The following is a 19266-nucleotide window of genomic DNA, read 5'->3' as shown; positions in this document are numbered from 1 at the left end:
TTGGGCCACAGGGGGAAATCGATCCCAGGCCCGTGTGTTGCGTACAGGTTATTACAGTAAGTGCGTGGGAAGGTGATGGTGTAGTGGCCCTAATAATCCAAAGGCCCGGTTTAATGTTCTGAGGGGGGGTGGGACATGTTCGAATCCCACCCCGGCAGCTGGTGAAATTTGAATTCACTGAATAACATCTGGAATTGAAAGCTGGTCTCGATTGTGGTAAAAACCCATCTGGTTCGCTAATGTCCCCCTTTAGGGAAGGAAATCTGCCGCCCTTACACGGTACGGCCTACACGTGACTCCAGACCCCACAGCGATGGGGTTGGCTCTTAACTGTCCCTCTGAAATGGACGAGCGAGACACTCAGTTCGAGGGGCAATTAGGGACGGGCGACAAATGTTGGCACGGCCCAGCGACACCCACATCCCCATGAAAGAATTTTTAAAAGTGTAAGCAACCATCTAGTTTGATGCACAGAGTTTCAAACGCTGCATGTTAGATAAGCATTAGATTTCCAGAAGATGGTTGTGCTAATTTTACAACACATTTAAAATGTTTTAAATAAATGTGTTCTCCTTTTGTATTAATGTTTATAATGTTTATAATTATTCCACCTCGCAGACCAAGGGTTCGATTCCGGCCTCAGGTCACTGTCAGTGCAGAGTCTGCACGTTCTCCCCGTGTCTGCGTGGGTTTCCTCCGGGTGCTCCGGTTTCCTCCCACACTCCAAAGAATTTTTTTTTTTTAAATTTAGAGCACCCAATTATTACTTTTTTCCAATTAAGGGGCAATTTAGCTTGTCCAACCCACCTACCCTGCACATCTTTGGGTTGTGGGGGTGAAACCCACGCAGACACGGGGAGAATGTGCAAACTCCACACAGACAGTGACCCAGAGCCGGGATTCGAACCCGGGTCCTCAGCGCCGTAGGCAGCAATGCTAACCACTGCGCCACCGTGACGCTCATCCACATTCCAAAGATGTGCAGATTAGGTGTATCAGCCATGCTAAACTGCCCCTTAAGTGTCCAAAGGTTAGGTGGGGTTACTGGGTCATGGGGATAGGGTGGAGATGTGGGTTTAGGAACGGTGCTCTTTCCAAGGGCCGGTGTAGACCTGATGGGCCGAATGGCCCCCTTCTGCACTGTAAATTCTATAATTCTGTGAAAGTAGACATGGAGCGGATGTTTCCTCTTGTGGGTCAATCTAAAACAAGAGGTCATAGTCTCAGGAGAAGGGATAGCAGATTTAAAACAGCATTGTGGATAGCACAATTGCTTCACAGCTCCAGGGTCCCAGGTTCGATTCCGGCTTGGGTCACTGTCTGTGCGGAGTCTGCACGTTCTCCCCCTGTGTGCGTGGGTTTCCTCCGGGTACTCCGGTTTCCTCCCACAGTCCAAAGATGTGCAGGTTAGGGTGGATTGGCCATGCTAAATTGCCTGTAGTGTCCAAAATTGCCCTTAGTGTTGGGTGGGGTTACTGGGTTATGGGGATAGGGTGAAGGTGTTGACCTTGGGTAGGGTGCTCTTTCCAAGAGCCGGTGCAGACTCGATGGGCCGAATGGCCTCCTTCTGCACTGTAAATTCTCTGATGATCTAATTCTATGATAATAAGGAGAAATTACTTCTCTGAAAGTGTTGTGAATCTGTGGAATTCACAACCCCAGCGTGTGGAGGATGTCGGGACAGTGAGTAAATTTAAGGAGGAGTTAGACAGATATTTAATTGGCAATGGGTTGAAGGGTTATGGTGAACGGGCAGAACGATGGAGTTGAGGCCAGGATGAGATCAGCCGTGATCGAATTGAACGGCAGAGCAGGCTCGAGGGGCTGAATGGCCTCCTCCTGCTCCTAGTTCCTCATGTCGTAAATACAAGAATACCAAATTTCAAAGGCAGAACAATTTACACCGCAGTAAAGAAAAAGGCTGCTGATTGGTCGGCAAGTCAATTCTGATTGGTGGACGGGTTGCCACGGAGAAAGACGGCACGAATTCTGATGAGTTTTGTTTTGTGACGGCAACTGATTGTGTCCACCCCAACCCAGAATCTAGCCCTCGACGTCACCAAACGCGGACGATCTGGGGTCAGGGTTACGTTGCAGTTTGGGGAAAATGGCCGCCACCTCTATTACTTCAGAACCACTTCATTGGCTGTCAGGCGCTCTGGGGGCATCCCAAAGCCATGACAGGAGCTTTCAAAATGCATGTCCTTATTCCAGTATTCCAGGGGAGAAAGAAGATGTGTGAGAGTCCTCTGTGCCTCCATCCTCCCCCCCCCCCCCCCCCCCCCCCCCGGCCATTCTCAATAACCCCCAAAAATTGGCTCAGTAAAATCTGGCCTTCTGTTTTTAAGTGGCCTCCACCCTCAAGGTTACCAGGCACTAAAGGCCCAAGAAGCCTAGTGATTAGACTAGGCCACCTCACATTTATTTCTTTGTGTCTCTATGCAGGCGACACTATCCCAGCATTCAGAGCAGCCAGGAAGGCCCCGTAGTGAGAGCCGATGGAGATCTTTCCCTGTCCCACTGGCTGCTGGAATATCCTGGCACTCCCCCCCCCCCCCCCCCCCCCGACCTCCATGGCTGTCTCCAGACTCTCCAGCTGACTGGGGGGGTTGGGGGGGGGACGATCCCACGTACGGTCATTGAGAGAATGGAGAAACACAGGAAACGAGAGGAAAGGGACATTAGAGAAGAAGATTCGGAAGAATACATACATTCACTTCAATTGGTCCAGCGTGAATCCTTCCCATATTTTCGCAGGGATTTTCACAAGAGGCACCCCATGACTTTGTTCTTTGAGAAATCCTCCCTGTTAAAACGCGCTGGGCTGGAGGAGGGGAGTCTAAGGGGGAAAGGGGAAGGGGATAAAGGACATCACAATCCCACTCATTCAGTGACCACTCATCCAGCCATTGGGTGCAGATACTTGCTCAGAGGCTGGAAAGCTGACCTCCTAAGTCCCCAAAGCCAGTCCACCATCTACAAGGCACAAGCCAGGAGTGTGATGGACTCTCCACTCGCCTGGATGAGCGCAGCTCCCAACAACACTCAAGAAGCTCAACACCATCCAGGACAAAGCAGCCCTGCTCGATTGGCACCCCTTCTATAAACACTCCCTCCACCGCCAACGCACAGTGGCAGCCGTGTGCACTGTCTACAAGATGCACTGCCGTAACTCACCAAGGCTCCTTCCAAACCCTCGACCACTACCATCTGGAAAGACACATGGGAACGCCCCCAACAACAAATCTCTCGCCATCCTGTTATGGGAGCGGCGTTTTCAGAACCCCAAAGTGTAACATGGTGTTCAACCAACCTCTCCCTTTAATGTATTGTTGCTTTTGAAACACACAGCTTGGTCTCCAGGTGTGGTATTACAATTATGGACACGTGGGTTTTTAAACACAAAACAATGTTTATTCCATGAATTCAACTTAACCTTTTTAAATAAACATTGGATCATTTACCACCTCTTACTTCAATGATAACCCCGAAAATAATACAACACTAAATAATCCCTCAAAATGTTCCTTCAAACCTCCAAAAGACTTAACACCTTTAAACAGAAACACATCAGGTTAAAGACATTACTATTATGAGTTTAAATCACCCAAATGATTCAGAGATAGTCTTTCCTGGCAGAGATCACAGCAGATCCAGCTCACTGCAAACAGATACACCCAAGCTCCTTTCCTCAAAACTGGCTTTTCCTTTCAAACAGCTCACAGCAAACCAGCCAGGCACTTTTCAGCTGCTCTCTCTCAAACTGAAACTGAAACTCCCAAAAAGCAGAAGTGAGCTCAACTCAGCTACCCCCGCCCTCTGACATCACTTCAGTAATATGAGCTGCTCCATTTCTTAAAGGTACAATGCTTAAAAATCCATTTCTTAAAGGTATTCTCACATGACAATCCTAATCTGGAAGCACATCGCCGTTCCTTCACTGTCGCTGAGTCTAAATCCAAAAGCTCCCTCCCTCACAGCACGGTAGGCACACCTACACCACAGGGACTGCTGCAGGTTCAAGAAGGCAGCTCACCCCCACCTTCTCAAGGACCAATTGGGGACGGGCAACAAATGCTGGTTCGCCCAGTGATGCCCACAACCCACGGAAGAATTGTTGAAAACAGGACCGGTGATGCATTCCATAGCTGAACAGCCTCCCATCACTAGCTTTTGGAGAGTTGCTCCTTCATCAGGTGAGTGAGGAGAGATTGAGTAAGATGTAATGGACATGAGGCAAAGGGGATGTTAATGGTAGCATTAATGGGATAGCACAATTGCTTCACAGCTCCAGGGTCCCAGGTTCGATTCCAGCTTGGGTCACTGTCTGTGCGGAGTCTGCACGTTCTCCCCGTGTGTGCGTGCGTTTCCTCCGGGTGCTCCGGTTTCCTCCCACAGTCCAAAGATGTGCAGGTTAGGTGGATTGGCCACGCTAAATTGCCCTTAGTGTCCAAAATTGCCCTTAGTGTTGGGTGGGGTTACTGGGTTATGGGGATAGGGTGGAGTTGTTGACCTTGGGTAGGGTGCTCTTTCCAAGAGCCGGTGCAGACTCGATGGGCCGAATGGCCTCCTTGTGCACTGTAAATTCTATGATAATTAAGGACTGAGGAAGTGCTAATAGTGGCATAAAGGTATGAGAGCAGAGTGTGCCCCCATTAGCACTTTCTCAGTCCTTAATGCCACCATTGATATCCCCTTTGCCCCATCTCCATGTCATCTCAGTCAATCTCTCCTTAGGTCCGACCTACCCCTGACCTTCCCAATCTACCCCACCCTACTTCAACTCATTAAATTTGGATTGGATTGGATTGGATTTGTTCAGTCACGTGTACTGAAAAGTATTTTCTGCGAGCAGCTCAACAGATCATTAAGTACATGGGAACAAAAGGGAATAAAAGAAAATACATAATAGGGCAACACAAGGTACTCAATGTAACTACATAGACACCGGCATCGGATGAAGCATACAGGGTGTCGTGTTAATGAGGTCAGTCCATAAGAGGGTCGTTTAGGAGTCTGGTGACAGTGGGGAAGAAGCTGTTTTTGAGTCTGTTCGTGCATGTTCTCAGACTCCTGTATCTCCTGCCCGATGGAAGAAGTTGGAAGAGTGAGTTAGCCGGGTGGGAGGGGTCTTTAATTATGTCCATTTCTGTCCATTTTCATTTCTGTAGAACGGTTGTAAGACTCGAAACATTAACCCGGTCTCTCTCTCTCTCTGCAGAAGGCCTCCATATCCACAGCGTTTATCCAGCATTTTCTGTTTTAATTCCGATCTCTCCTCTTGTGGTTGCCAGGGCCGGCTCAAGGCACCGGCAACTCGGGCAGTCGCCCGGGGCGCCATGTGCTAGGGGGCGCCAGACTCGGGTCCCGCGCATGCGCAGTTGGGCCGGCGCCAACCAGCGCATGCGCGGTGGCCGCACTCCCCCAGTGTGGCCGCACTCTCCCAGGGCGCCCCCCCCCCGGTCCGTCCCCTCGGTCCGCCCCCCCGCTCGGTCCGCTCCCCCCCCCTCGGGTCCGTCCGCCCCGCCCCCCCTCGGGTCCGCCCCCCCCGCCCCCCCCCTCGGGTCCGCTCCCCCCGGGTCCGCCCCCCCCCCCGGGTCCGCCCCCCTCGGCCCCCCCCCCCTCTCGGCCCCCCCTCGGCCCCGCCCCCCTCTCGGCCCCCCCCCCCTCTCGCCCCCCCCCCCCCCCCAAGGGCGCCGAAGTTCAGCTTGCCCGGGGCGCCAGCAACCCTAGGGCCGGCGCTGGTGGTTGCCATGATGTGGAGATGCCAGCGTTGGACTGGGGTGAGCACAGTAAGAAGTCCTTACAACACCAGGTTAAAGTCCAACAGGTTTGTTTCAAACACTAGCTTTCGGAGAGGATGAAGAAGGAGCAGTGCTCCGAAAGCTCATGTTTGAAACAAACCTGTTTGACTTTAACCTGGTGTTGTAAGACTTCTTACTGTGCTCTTGTGGTTCAATACCTAAGAACACTCCGGAAAGACCTTGATTTATAAAAATAATTATTCGTGGGATGCGGACGTGCCTGACAAGGCCGGCATTGACATTAGAAGATAAACCTAAGAAGTCGGAGCAACCCCATCTTCCCTCACTGTTCCTATATCCCGTAATTCCCTTAATACCCCAAAATCTATCGACCTCAGCTTGAAAATGCTCAACGACTGCGTATCCTCTGGGGTAGAGGATTCTGAAGATTCACCGCACTCTGTGTGAAGTCATTTCTCTTCATCTCCATCCAAAATGGCCGAGCTCTCGGAGACCGTGACCCCCCAATGTTCTAGATTCCCCCAGGCTAGGGGGAAACAACCACTCGGCCTCTACCCTGTCAAACACTTCAAAGAATTTTGTACATTTCAATTAAGATTACCTCCCATTCTTCTAAGCCCCAGGAAATACGGGCCTCGCCCCCTCAATGATAGGACAACACCCCCTCATCTTTGGCATAAGTCTAGTGAGTGTTCGCAATACTCACTCTGGGGATGTATGTCCTTTGTTCGACAAGGGAACCAAAACTGCACACATCTCTAATTAACGGGCAGCACGGTGGCACAGTGGTTAGCATTGCTGTCTCACGGTGCTAGGGACACGGGTTTAATTCCGGCCTTGGGTGACGGTCTGTGTGGAGTTTGCACGTTCTCCCCGTGTCTGCGTGGGTTTCCTCCGGGTGCTCCGGTTTCCTCCCACGGTCCAAAGATGTGCAGGTTAGGTGGATTGGCTGCGCTAAATTGCCCCTTAGTGTGCAGAAATGTTAGGTGGGGTTGCTGAGTAATGGGGATGTGGTGGAGGCATGGACTTGTCGGGTGGTCTTTCCAAGGGCTAGTGCAGATGTGATGGGCCGAATGTCCTCCTTCTGCACTGTGAATTCTATGAATTTCCCCTTAGTGTCCAAAAGGTTAGGTGGGGTTACTGGGTTACGGGGGTAGGGTGGGGGCACGGACCGAGGTGGGGTGCTCTTTCCAAGGGTCAGTGCAGACTCAATGGGCGAATGGCCTCCTTCTGCACTGTAGGGATTCTGAGAAACCGTGACACGAATAAATGACGGCGGCGCCATATGAATGCAGGTTATTGTTGAGATGTCCTTGTGGATCAGGAGCTCTGGGTTCAACTCCAGCTCCAGGACATGTTGGCCTCGCAAGGAGAGTTTGGAAACGCGGATCAACGTTCTTCCCCCAAAAGGATGAAAGAAAGACAGCGGGCGATATTCTCCACCCTGCCCGAAGGTGGGGTCTCCCGGCGCTGCCGATGACAGACCCACCGCCCCGGAAGATCTCGCCATTGGTGGGCGGATGATTAACAGGAGAGAAACGCTGGGAAGGGAAGCGGGGGTGGAGGAAGGAGGGAAGGACGAGGAGAATCCGGATGGGCCGGTGTCCAGTCTCCGAAGCTGTCGGGGCGATGGCCGGGGGGGGGGGGGATCTGCTCCACTGCGGATGAGGCGGAATCCGCAAAAGGCTTCTCCAAGAACACTGCGGGCCTCCTTCCAGCGGCTGCTGGCTCCAGCTGCTCTAATTGAATCGATAGCTGGCGATGCGACCCTGGTGACCTGGGCATGATTGATTATTCAGAGGCACACAATGCCGCATCTGCAGTGGAGAGTGAAGGAGCGTGTGTGCGTGTGTGTGTGTGCGTGTGTGTGTGGGGGCAAGTGAGGGGGGGGGGGGGGGGGGGGAAACGCTCGTCAGCAAAGCCCAGCGCAGGCCCATTCGCTTCCCTCCGGCCACATCGCTGCGTCGCTAATTGAGAGGTAACAGAGAATAAAAAAAGGAAAATGGCACCACACATCTTAATGAAGGGACGATGATGGTTGTCTTGCTTGGTCGGAATTCCAGCTTGACAGGCAGGTGAGCTCAGTGTTCGCGCACCAAGGAAGGGCCGAATCCGAGGCCAGTCTTTTCCTTAATCCAGGTTTATTCCCAAGATTAGCCGAGTAAAAGCACTAATTATTCTTGTTCTCCCCCCCCCCCCCCTTCCCATGACTGCAACAATTCCCTTATCGTTCCCCAGTTGTTCTCAACATGGGCAGCACGGTAGCATTGTGGATAGCACAATGGCTTCACAGCTCCAGGGTCCCAGGTTCGATTCCCGGCTGTCTGTGCGGAGTCTGCACGTCCTCCCCGTGTCTGCGTGGGTTTCCTCCGGGTGCTCTGGTTTCCTCCCACAGTCTAAAGATGTGCAGGTTAGGTGGATTGGCCGTGCTAAATTGCCCTTAGTGTCCAAAATTGCCCATAGTGTTGGGTGGGGCTACTGGGTTACGGGGATAGGGTGGAGTTGTTGACCTTGGGTAGGGTGCTCTTTCCAAGATCCGGTGCAGACTCGATGGGCTGAATGGCCTCCTTCTGCACTGTAAATTCTATGAAAATTCTATGAACTGATCTCAGTTACAAACCCCACTGCGGCAGCTTTCCCTCATTAATGGGGTCCTGGCCCTTTGGCGGTCCCTCTCTAAAATGCCCCCCCCCTCCATCCCCCTGGCTGGTTTAGCCCAGTGGGCTAACCAGCTGGCTTGTAACGCAGAACAAAGCCAGCAGCACAAGTTCAATTCCCGTACCAGCTTCCCCGAACAGGCGCGAGAATGTGGCGACCAGGGGCTTTTCACAGTAACTTCATTGAAGCCTACTTGTGACAATAAGCGATTGTTATTAGTATTCTCCTCGCGCCCAGAGGTGGGGCTCTGAAATGTTGGGGCCCAGCCCATCGATGTTGTTTTTTGTCACCGTCAGGCCTTCATGTGTCTAGCCAGCCTCCCACCTGTCCCCCCCCCCCCGCCACCCCCCCCCCCCCCCCACACTCTCTGTAACCCGCTAATCCCCGTCTGTATCATTAGGAACGAGGGAGACACGGATGTTAAAAATTGGACTGTTACCTGGGAAGGGAGAGGGTGAGGGTCAGGAGGCAGGAGAACGGCACACAATGAATTGCTCATTGGGAGAGTCGCTGCAGATAGGATGGGCCGAATGACCTCCTTCTTCGCTGTATAATCCCTGCAATTGTGTGGGGGATATAAACGCTGGGCCCAATGGCCTCATGGGCAGCACGGTAGTATTGTGGATGGCACAATTGCTTCACAGCTCCAGGGTCCCGGGTTCGATTCCCGGCTGGGTCACTGTCTGTGCGGAGTCTGCACATCCTCCCCGTGTGTGCGTGGGTTTCCTCCGGGTGCTCCGGTTTCCTCCCACAGTCCAAAGATGTGCAGGTTAGCTGGATTGGCCATGCTAAATTGCCCTTAGTGTCCAAAATTGCCCTTAGTGTTGGGTGGGGTTACTGGGTTATGGGGATAGGGTGGAGGTGTTGATCTTGGGTAGGGTGCTCCTTCCAGGAGCTGGTGCAGACTCGATGGGCCGAATGGCCTTCTTCTGCACTGTAAATTCTATGATATCTATGATATTCCTAGGAGCCACTGCGAGAGGAAAACCCATCAGGGCCAACTTTGACCCCCCCCAGAACCCAGGTGGTCCCCACCTCCCTTAATTCGATGGATCAAAACTCCGCTGACAATAGAGTGACTGATGGGTTTTGCAGCTTTACCCAAGCTCCGAGCGGCAGAGGGCTAAATCTGTGCGGACATCTCCGAGCTAAATGCTTCTCCAGGAGGGAAACGAGCCGGGCCTATCTCACCGGAAAAGCTCAATTTGCGTCCACTGATAGGAGAAGCCGCCGCTTCCTGTGAGGATAATGGTCATTTCCTGTGGGAAGGGGCACTGTGGGGAAGCCGGCTGTGCGGGGCTGGCGTGGCTGGGGTCAGAGATCGAGCGGAAAGCTCGCGGCTCAGAGGAAGTGACACCTCTCGAGAGGAAAATGTGCAACGAGGGAGCGAGGGCAGGAAACCAAATCAGGCAGCAGCAGAATAAATGCTGTCCGGCCTGTCACGCTCGACACACGATTCACAATCACCTCGAGCGGCTTCCTCTCTCTCTCTCTCGCTCTCTCTTCCCCCATCCTTCTCTCACTCACCTTCAATTGAACCTGGCTCATTGGGAATGGATGAGAGATGCTGCCTCACTGACCTGGCCGACAAGAGGTTGTTGCCTTGGCAACTAGTTTGGCGCTGGTCTGTTTGGCTGATCGGTTCCCCGAGCTATGGGGCCTGGATGTTCGCTTGCGTGCTGTGTCATTATCCAGGGTTGGTGGAGCCCATCCTGAAAACCAATGGAAACACGGAACGGGGCGCTGTGTGCTGTCCGTGTCGGGTCAAGCGAATCACACGATAAACCTAACCTCTTGACCTTCAGCCTCCACCTCTTCCATCCAATGTAAACCTCTTCACCTTTGCTTCGCCATCCAGGGATGGTGGGAATATGGAGCTCACTGATACGCGGATTGGTCGGAGCGAGCGGAATAGGGGAACATTTCATAGAATCCGCGCAGTGCAGAGGAGGCCATTCGGCCCATCGAGTCTGCACCGACAGGGCAGCACGGTGGCGCAGTGGGTTAGCCCTGCTGCCTCACGGCGCCGAGGTCCCAGGTTCGATCCCGGCTCTGGGTCACCGTCCGTGTGGAGTTTGCACATTCTCCCCGTGTTTGCGTAGGTTTCACCCCCACAGCCCAAAGATGTGCAGGGTAGGTGGATTGGCCACGCTAAATTGCCCCTTAATTGGAAAAAATTAATTAGGTACTCTAAATTTATCTTTAAAAAAAAGAGTCTGCACCGACCCTCCAAAAGAGCATCCCACTTAAGCCTGGCCCCCTCCCAGCCGTAACCCCTGTAACCCCATCTAACCTACACATCTTTGGACACTAAGGGGCCAGTTATCACGGCCAATCCACATAACCTGCCCATCTTTAGACTGGGAGGCAACCGAAGCACCCGGAGGAAACCCACGCAGAAACGGGGAGAACGTGCAGACAGTCACTTGAGGCCGGAATTGAACCCAGGTCCCTGGTGCTGTGAGGCAGCAGTGCTAACCACTGTGCCGCCCTGCCGCCCCACCATTGAGCTCTGAATGTCACTAGGTTAGCAGTCCGTAGACCCGGGGTAATGTTCTGGGGACGCTGGTTCGCGTCCCACGTTGGCAGCGTGTAAAATTTTAATTTGACGCTGCTGAAAAAAAAAGAGATAAAACAAACCCCTCTTGCACAGGGCCACCTGTCACTTGTTCTTCATCTTTGCTTTCACTGAGCGTTGACCTATGTTCTCATATTAGCGCATTCTGCACTCTGACCTTTTGCCACCATTAGTGCTCTTCAGTCTTATGGTACCATTAACACTCCCTTGGTCTTATGTCCAGAACACCTTTATCAATCTGTCCTTTGCTCCGATCTAGAATAAAGAACAAAGAAAAGCACAGCACAGGAACAGGCCATTCGGCCCTCCAAGCCTGTGCCGACCATGCTGCCCGACTACACTACAATCTTCTACACTTCCAGGGTCCGTATCCCTCTATTCCCATCCTATTCATGTATTTGTCAAGATGCCCCTTAAATGTCACTATCGTCCCTGCTTCCACCACCTCCTCCGGTGGCGAGTTCCAGGCACCCACTACCCTCTGGGTAAAAAACTTGCCTCGTACATCTCCTCTAAACCTTGCCCCTCGCACCTTAAACCTATGGACCCTAGTAATCTATCCACTTCCTACCTCCTCCACCCCATTCTCTATCCATATGATCCATCACATTTCTCCGTCTCTTCACCTCTGAAGAAGACTCACACGGGCGCGAAACATTACCTTTGATTCTCTCTCCATAGATGCTGCCAGACCTGCGAGATTATCCAGCATTTTCTGTTTTTCTTTCAGACTTCCAGCAGCTGCAGTATTTTGCTTCTATTTAAGCTTAAGAGCCCATGGTGTTCAGGGTAAGATCCTGGCATGGATAGAGGATTGGCTGACTGGCAGAAGGCAGAGAGTGGGAATAAAGGGGTCTTTTTCAGGATGGCAGCCGGTGACTAGTGGTGTGCCTCAGGGGTCGGTGCTGGGAACACAACTTTTCGTAATATACATTAATGATCTGGAGGAAGGAACTGTTGACATCAGCCGTGATCCAATTGAATGGCTGAGCAGGCTCGAGGGGCTGAATGGCCTCTGGCTGTCCCTATGTTCCTGGCATCTTCAATGTGTTGATACAAAGACTTGTCTCACTTTCCAAGTACTCCCAACTGTGGCATTCCTTTTTTTTTTAAATTTCAGAGTACCCAATTCATTTTTTCCAATTAAGGGGCAATTTAGCGTGGCCAATCCCCCCTACCCTGCACATCTTTGGGTTGTGGGGGTGAAACCCACGCAGGCACGGGGAGAATGTGCAAACTCCACACGGACAGTGCCCCAGAGCCGGGATTGAACCTGGGACCTCGGCGCCGTGAGGCAGCAGTGCTAACCCACTGCGCCACCGTGCCGCCCCTCACATGTAGCCCTCCTGACCCCACCCCCCCCCCCCCCACCCAATCATCTTTCTCCTACAGACTGAAAAACAGCCAATCAAACATTGACAGGGCAAGACCTTAATTTCTTCAGCCAAAAGATGAATTTTGAAGCAATGCAATTGGGGCTATGGCAGTGGACTAGTCATTCCGGATGCATGGATAATACTCTGTGGATCCAAGCGGAGGGGATTTAAATTCAGTGGAAGGTTAGTCTGGTCAACAGTGATCTAAGACCTATCAGATTGGAGGAAAACCCATCTGGTTCACTGACTTCCCCTTTAGGGAGGGAAATTTCATAGAATTTTCATAGAATTTACAGTGCAGAAGGAGGCCATTCAGCCCATCGAGTCTGCACCGGCTCTTGGAAAGAGCACCCTACCCAAGGTCAACAACTCCACCCTATCCCCATAACCCAGTAACCCCACCCAACACTAAGGGCAATTTTGGACACTAAGGGCAATTTAGCATGGCCAATCCAGCTAACCTGCACATCTTTGGACTGTGGGAGGAAACCGGAGCACCCGGAGGAAACCCACGCAGACACGGGGAGGATGTGCAGACTCCGCACAGACAGTGACCCAAGCCGGAATCGAACCTGGGACCCTGGAGCTGTGAAGCAATTGTGCTATCCACAATGCTACCGTGCTGCCGTCCTTACCCGGTCTGGCCTACATGTGACTCCAGACCCCACAGCGATGGGTTCACTCTTAGCTGCCCCTCTGAAATGCGCAGCCAACCATTCTATTGCTCAAGGGGCAGTTATGGATGGGCAATAAATGCTGGCTTTGCCAGTGACATCCACACCCCAAGAGCAAATAAAACTGACAGTAATCCCATCCCAAAAATGGGATGATTCATCTGAGGAAGGAGCAGTGCTCCGAAAGCTAATGTTTGAAACAAACATGTTGGACTTTAACCTGGTGTTGTCAGACCTCTTACTGTGCCCACCCCAGAAAGAGGCCGGCCCCTCAGGTCAGTCAAATAGCTGCCGCACTGGCTGAACAGGGAAGATCCCTGATCGACCTGCATTCCAAAATGAGAACCAATTCTCAGCGAGTGGGATATTTTCCCTGTTGCTAGCGTTCCCGGGCACGATTCAGGACACCTTCCAGACTGTTTGAGGTACACCGCGGATTAAATGCTGGGTTCAACTCCCTCTACCCTGCCCCAGTCACCTGCGTCACCTCCAGTCACAGGAGAGGATCGCCCGAGACTTTACACCCTCACCCCCCCACCCACCTACCTCCTGAGACTTTACACCCTCACCCCCCCCCCCCCCCCCCCCCCCCCCACCATCACCCCTCTCCCTCCCCTCCCCCACCCCCCCGCCCCCAAGTCTGCCTCGCCACACTTTGGGCACGCGCGTGTACACACACACACAAACAAATGTACACACACACAAATGTACACAATGTACACACACAAATGTACACAAACACACACACACACACAAGACGCATAAAGACACCGTACACACAGACATGTAGACACATGCACAGACACGCACACACAGAGACACGTGGACACACAGACATGTAAACACACACAAAGGCACACATAGATGCACGCACACATGCACATACAAACATGCGTGCACACACATACCTGCACACACATGCGTACATAATCACACACAAAGACACACACAGAAACACACGGGGACACACACATACAGAAACCCATGTGCACACACACACACACACGCACACACACGAACACACAGTCACACAAACCCTTTTGATGTCACTGGTCTATTTAGCCAAGGTGCCATTCTGACCCCAGATCCCAGTCTGAACAAAAACAGAAGTGGAAAACTAACTTGTTTGACGCGGTCTGGGTTCACGTTGGTCTGAGGCTGGAGGATGTTGACTGGCTCAGTCTTGCCCACGTTCTGCGGCATTTCCCGGACCTTCTCCGCTATGAAATCGTGGACTGCGTTCAGCGCCTCCACCGTCCCCTGGATCAGACATACCCGTTCTGTGGTGCCTGGCCAAGGAAACCAAAAAGAAGTGCAAAATTCAAAACTCGCGTCCGAGACGTAAACATGTTCAGAAAGAATTAGCATCAGGTCAGATTCTTTATCCACTTCGACCTGACCTGACCCCAGTCCATGGAGCTAAAAAAAACAATTCAAAGTCAACATTAAGTTTTATTTCCACAGGGCAATGATTTTACTTCTGCTATTATCACATTCTGCTATCTGACCTTTATGCCGCTATTAACACCTGCCTTAGTCTTTAACACCACCATTAACACTTCCTTTGACAAATCTCCCCTGAGCTCCCACCTATCCGAAACTTCTAATTTGCTCCAACCTCCTCTCTTCAACACATCCAAAGATGCACGGCGGCACGGTGCCACAATGGTTAGCACTGTTGCTTCACAGCTCCAGGGTCCCAGGTTCGATTCCCGGCTTGGGTCACTATCGGTGCAGACTCTGCACGCTCTCCCCGTGTCTGCGTGGGTTTCCTCCGGGTGCTCCTGTTTCCTCCCACGTGTCCCGAAAGACGTACTGTTAGGTGAATTGGACATTCTGAATTCTCCCTCTGTGAACCCGAACATAGAACATAGAACATAGAACAGTACAGCACAGAACAGGCCCTTCGGCCCTCGATGTTGTGCCGAGCAATGATCACCCTACTCAAACCCACCCATCCACCCCATACCCGTAACCCAACAACCCCCCCCTTAACCTCACTTTTTAGGACACTACGGGTAATTTAGCATGGCCAATCCACCTAACCCGCACATCTTTGGGCTGTGGGAGGAAACCGGAGCACCCGGAGGAAACCCACGCACACACGGGGAGGACGTGCAGACTCCACACAGACAGTGACCCAGCCGGGAATCGAACCTGGGACCCTGGAGCTGTGAAGCATTTATGCTAACCACCATGCTACCCTGCTGCCCATATGCGCTGGAGTGTGGCGACTAGGGGCTTTTCACAGTAACTTCATCGCAGTGCTAATGTAAGCCTACTTGTGACAATAAAGATTATTATTATGCGCAGGTTAGGTGGATCGGCCATGCTAAATTGCCCCTTCAGCGTCCAAAGATATGCAGGTTAGGTGGGATTACAGGGATGGAGCGGGAGAGTGGCGCTAGGTAGGGGTGCTCTTTCAGAGGGCCGGTGCAGACTCGATGGGCCGAATGGCCTCCTTCTGCACTGCAGGGATTCTATGGAGTATATAACCCATCACATTTCTCCGTCTCTTCAGCTCTGAAGAGTTATACTGACTCGGAACATTGGGGGCGATTCTCCGAATCCCGCGCCTGGGGTCTGGCATGCGATCGGGGCCTACCGATCGGCGGTCCGGCCTCTCCCGGAGGCTGGTTTAGCTCACCAGGCTAAATCACTGGCTTTTAAAGCAGACCAAGCAGGCCAGCAGCACGACAATAAGCGATTATCATTTTCATTTCCCCCCCGGGCCTACTTTCCGGCCCCATGTTGGATCGGGGCCGACCCGCGTAAGAAGTTCCCCGCGCATGTGCAGGATGGCATGGCCCAACTGCGCATGCGCGGGTTGGTGCGGTGCCAAATGGGCGCCGCGTGTGGAGGCTGGAGCGGCGTGAACTGCCCCATCGCTGTGCTGGCCCCCTGTGGGGGCCAGAATAGGTCGTGCCCTGGCCCTGTTCACAACGGTGCGAAAACATGGCCGCCATATCAGAGAATCGCCCCCATTATCTCTGCCTTCTCTCTCCACAGGCGCTGCGGCAGACTTTTTTCCAGCTTTGTTCTGTTTTTAATTTCAAATGATCTCAATTCCTGTGGCCTGGTATCCTAAATCTGTCCAAGATACTGACCCACAAACCAGTGGGACAGGGATAAACTAGGGCAGAGTTTTGCATTGATCAAGGTTGACGTTTGGGTTCCGATTAATGAACCAAACAAGTTATCCCACCCAAAGCAGCTCCTTAGAAAATTCAGTAACGGGGTGGGGGGCGTCGCTGGTTCGGCCCGCGTTTACTGGGCCAACACGAGCTGCCCTTCAGAAGGTGGTGGTGAGCTGAATGGCTGAGCTGTCCCTGGTCCTTGTTCGCGGCTGAATTCGACTAAGCTGCTTGTTGGGCCATTTAAGAGACAACCTCATCGCTGTGGGTCTGGAGTCTGGAGGGCCGGCCTCTCACCCCCCCCCCCCCCCCCCCCCCCCCCCCCCGGCCGACTTCCTGGCGCGGCCGGCCCCTGAACACTGACTGCATGTTGAGTCGGGGCCGGCGAGCTAAAGAAGTCCCCCGCGCATGCGCAGGTTGGCGCGGCGGCCATTTGGCGCCGGGAAGGGAGGCTGGAGCGGCGCGAACCGCCTCCAACACCGTGCTGGCCCCTTGTGGGGGACAGATTCGGTCGTAACCGTGCCCGGTTCGCGCCGTCGTGAAACGCGACGGCGTTCACGACTGCGCGAACACTTGGGCTCTATTTGGGAGAATTGCCCCCTCTGTGTTGATCTAATCAAGCAGAGTCAGCCTGGCTTCATAAAAGGATATCATCAAGGGGGCAGCACAGTGGTTAGCACTGTTGCTTCACAGCTCCAGGGTCCCGGGTTCAATTCCCGGCTTGGGTCACTGTCTGAGCGGAGTCTGCACGTTCTCCCCATGTCGGCGTGGGTTTCCTCCGGGTGCTCCGGTTTCCTCCCACAAGTCCCAAAAGACGTGCTTGTTGGGTGAATCGGACATTCGGAATTCTCCCTCTGTGTACCCGAACAGGCGCCGGAATGTGGCGACTAGGGGATTTTCACAGTAACATCATTGCAGTGTTAATGTAAACCTACTCGTGACAATAAAGATTATTATTATTAGTGTCTGAGTAATATATTATAGTTTTTCGAGGAGGTTTCAACCAGTGGATAGAGGAGGACCAGTTGATGTGATGTATTTGGACATCCAGAAGGCATTTGACAAGGTACCTTGCAAAACGCTAAATCATAAGATAAGAGCCCATGGTGTTTGGGATAGTGTATGGGACGGAGAAAGAATTGGCTTTTGGGCAGGAAACATTGAATGTCCTTTTTCAGGGTGGCGACCTATAAAGAGTGGAGTTCCACAGGGATCAGTGCTGGGACGGGCACTATTTACAATATATATTAATGACATGGAGGAAGGCAGCGAATGTATTGGAGCCAAATCTGCAGCCGACACAAAAATAGGTGGAAAGACGCGAGGGATTCAAAAACAGTTTGCACAGAGATATGGGTCGGTTACGTGAGTGGGCAAAAGTTGGCCAATGGAATATAACGTGGGAAAATGTGACGTTGTTCATGTTGGACGGGAAAACAGTATTATTTAAGTGGAGAAAAACTGCAGAAAGCTTCAACATAAAGGGACGTGGGGGACTTGTGCACGAAACACCGAAAGGGAGCACACAGGGGCAGCAGGTAATCAGGAAGGTTAACGGAATCGTAGAATTTACAGTGCAGAAGGAGGTCATTCGGCCCATCGAGTCTGCACCGGCTCTTTGAAAGAACACCTTACTCAAGCCCCCACCTCCACCCTATCCCCATAACCCAGTAAGCCCACCCAACACTAAGGGCAATTTTGGTCACTAAGGGCAATTTAGCCTGGCCAATCCACCTAACCTGCACATCTTTGGGCTGTGGGAGGAAACCGGAGCACCCGGAGGAAACCCACGCAGACGCGGGGAGAACGTGCAGACTCCACACAGACAGTGACCAAAGCCGGGAATCGAACCTGGGACCCTTGAGCTGTGAAGCAATTGTGCTAACCACTATGCTATGGGAACATAGGAATTAGGAGCCCTTCGAGGCCGGCTCCACCATTCGTTCAGATCATGGCTGATCTCTTCCTGGTCTCAAATCCACCTGGTCCCCAAACCCCTTTTTAAAAAATATTTCTATTCTCCATTTTCACATTTTCTTCAGAGTTTACACCCCACCAACAAACAGTAAACGATAACAAATACAATGTCAATCCCCTTATCAACAACAACGATCCCATCTTCCCACCGCTCCAAGCAGCGGCCCATCTGACAATATAAGCATCAAATAAAACAAACCCTCCCAAGGTGGGAAAAATAAAAAAAAAGGAATCAGGAATCGCCTCTGGTCATCATTGACATATAGAGTCCACCCCCCCCCCGACCCCTCCCCAATCCCCGAAAGAGTACCGTGAATGACACCCATGAATTATAGACACCCCCCTCCCCCCCCTCCCAGACTCCCCCCCTCCACTTCCTCTTGTAAACACCTCCCCCAACCTCGGTTCCTTCTCCCAACTTTCCACCCCGGCTAGACTCATCGGACCCTGTTCTGCCAGGCCCAGATGGCCGCAGCCCCTCCCCTCACCTCACCCCCGTTCACTGGCCGGCTTAAACCGGCCAGCGTGGAGGCCCCCGCCCAGGTCTCCTTCCCCCTCGCCCGGTCCCAGGAAAACCAAGAAATCCCCTTTAGCACACAAACCCCGCATATACACCCAAGCCCCAAAGAACCCTCGTTGCAAATGAAAGTCTCAACTCTCTTATATACAGCGTCGACTCATTTAGCACATACACCAACACGCAGTGAAAAAATACAGTTACAAAAATACAGCTACATCGGTACATGACCATTTCTCAATTCTGCCACAGTCCTTCTGCCTTCGCAAACTCCTCCGCTGCTTCCGCTGTCCCAAAGTAAAAGTCCTTGGATTTGTAGGTCACCCTCAACTTAGCTGGACACACTATGCCGCACTGCATCCTGCTGATGTACAGTGCCTTCTTCACCCGGCTGAAGGCAGCCCGCCTCCTCGCCAGCTCCACCGTAAAGTCCTGGTACACGCGTATACCAGCTCCAGCCCACTGCACCACCCGCTTCTGCTTGGCCCAGCACAGGACCTTCTCCTTCACACTGTACCTACGGAAGCACAGAGTCACTACCCTTGGCGGCTCACTCGCCTTTGGTACAGGCCTCCATGACCGATGAG

The 19266-nt window shown here is 52.5% G+C and overlaps 1 protein-coding gene across 1 annotated transcript in view; it reads right to left on the bottom strand.

Moving 5' to 3' along the window:
* Positions 1-19266, bottom strand: part of LOC119957709 (RNA-binding protein Nova-1-like) — a 162354-nt gene that overhangs the window by 45850 nt on the left and 97238 nt on the right. The window contains exon 4 of the mRNA XM_038785788.1: positions 14174-14470. Within this exon, the coding sequence (XP_038641716.1) occupies positions 14174-14470 (297 nt within the window). The remainder of the gene's footprint in view (positions 1-14173; positions 14471-19266) is intronic.

The sequence above is a fragment of the Scyliorhinus canicula genome, chromosome 27, assembly GCF_902713615.1.
Source record: "Scyliorhinus canicula chromosome 27, sScyCan1.1, whole genome shotgun sequence".
NCBI classification, from domain to species: Eukaryota; Metazoa; Chordata; class Chondrichthyes; order Carcharhiniformes; family Scyliorhinidae; genus Scyliorhinus; species Scyliorhinus canicula.
The sequence above is the reverse complement of the archived record's forward strand: the minus strand, read 5'-3'. Positions and strand labels throughout refer to the sequence as shown.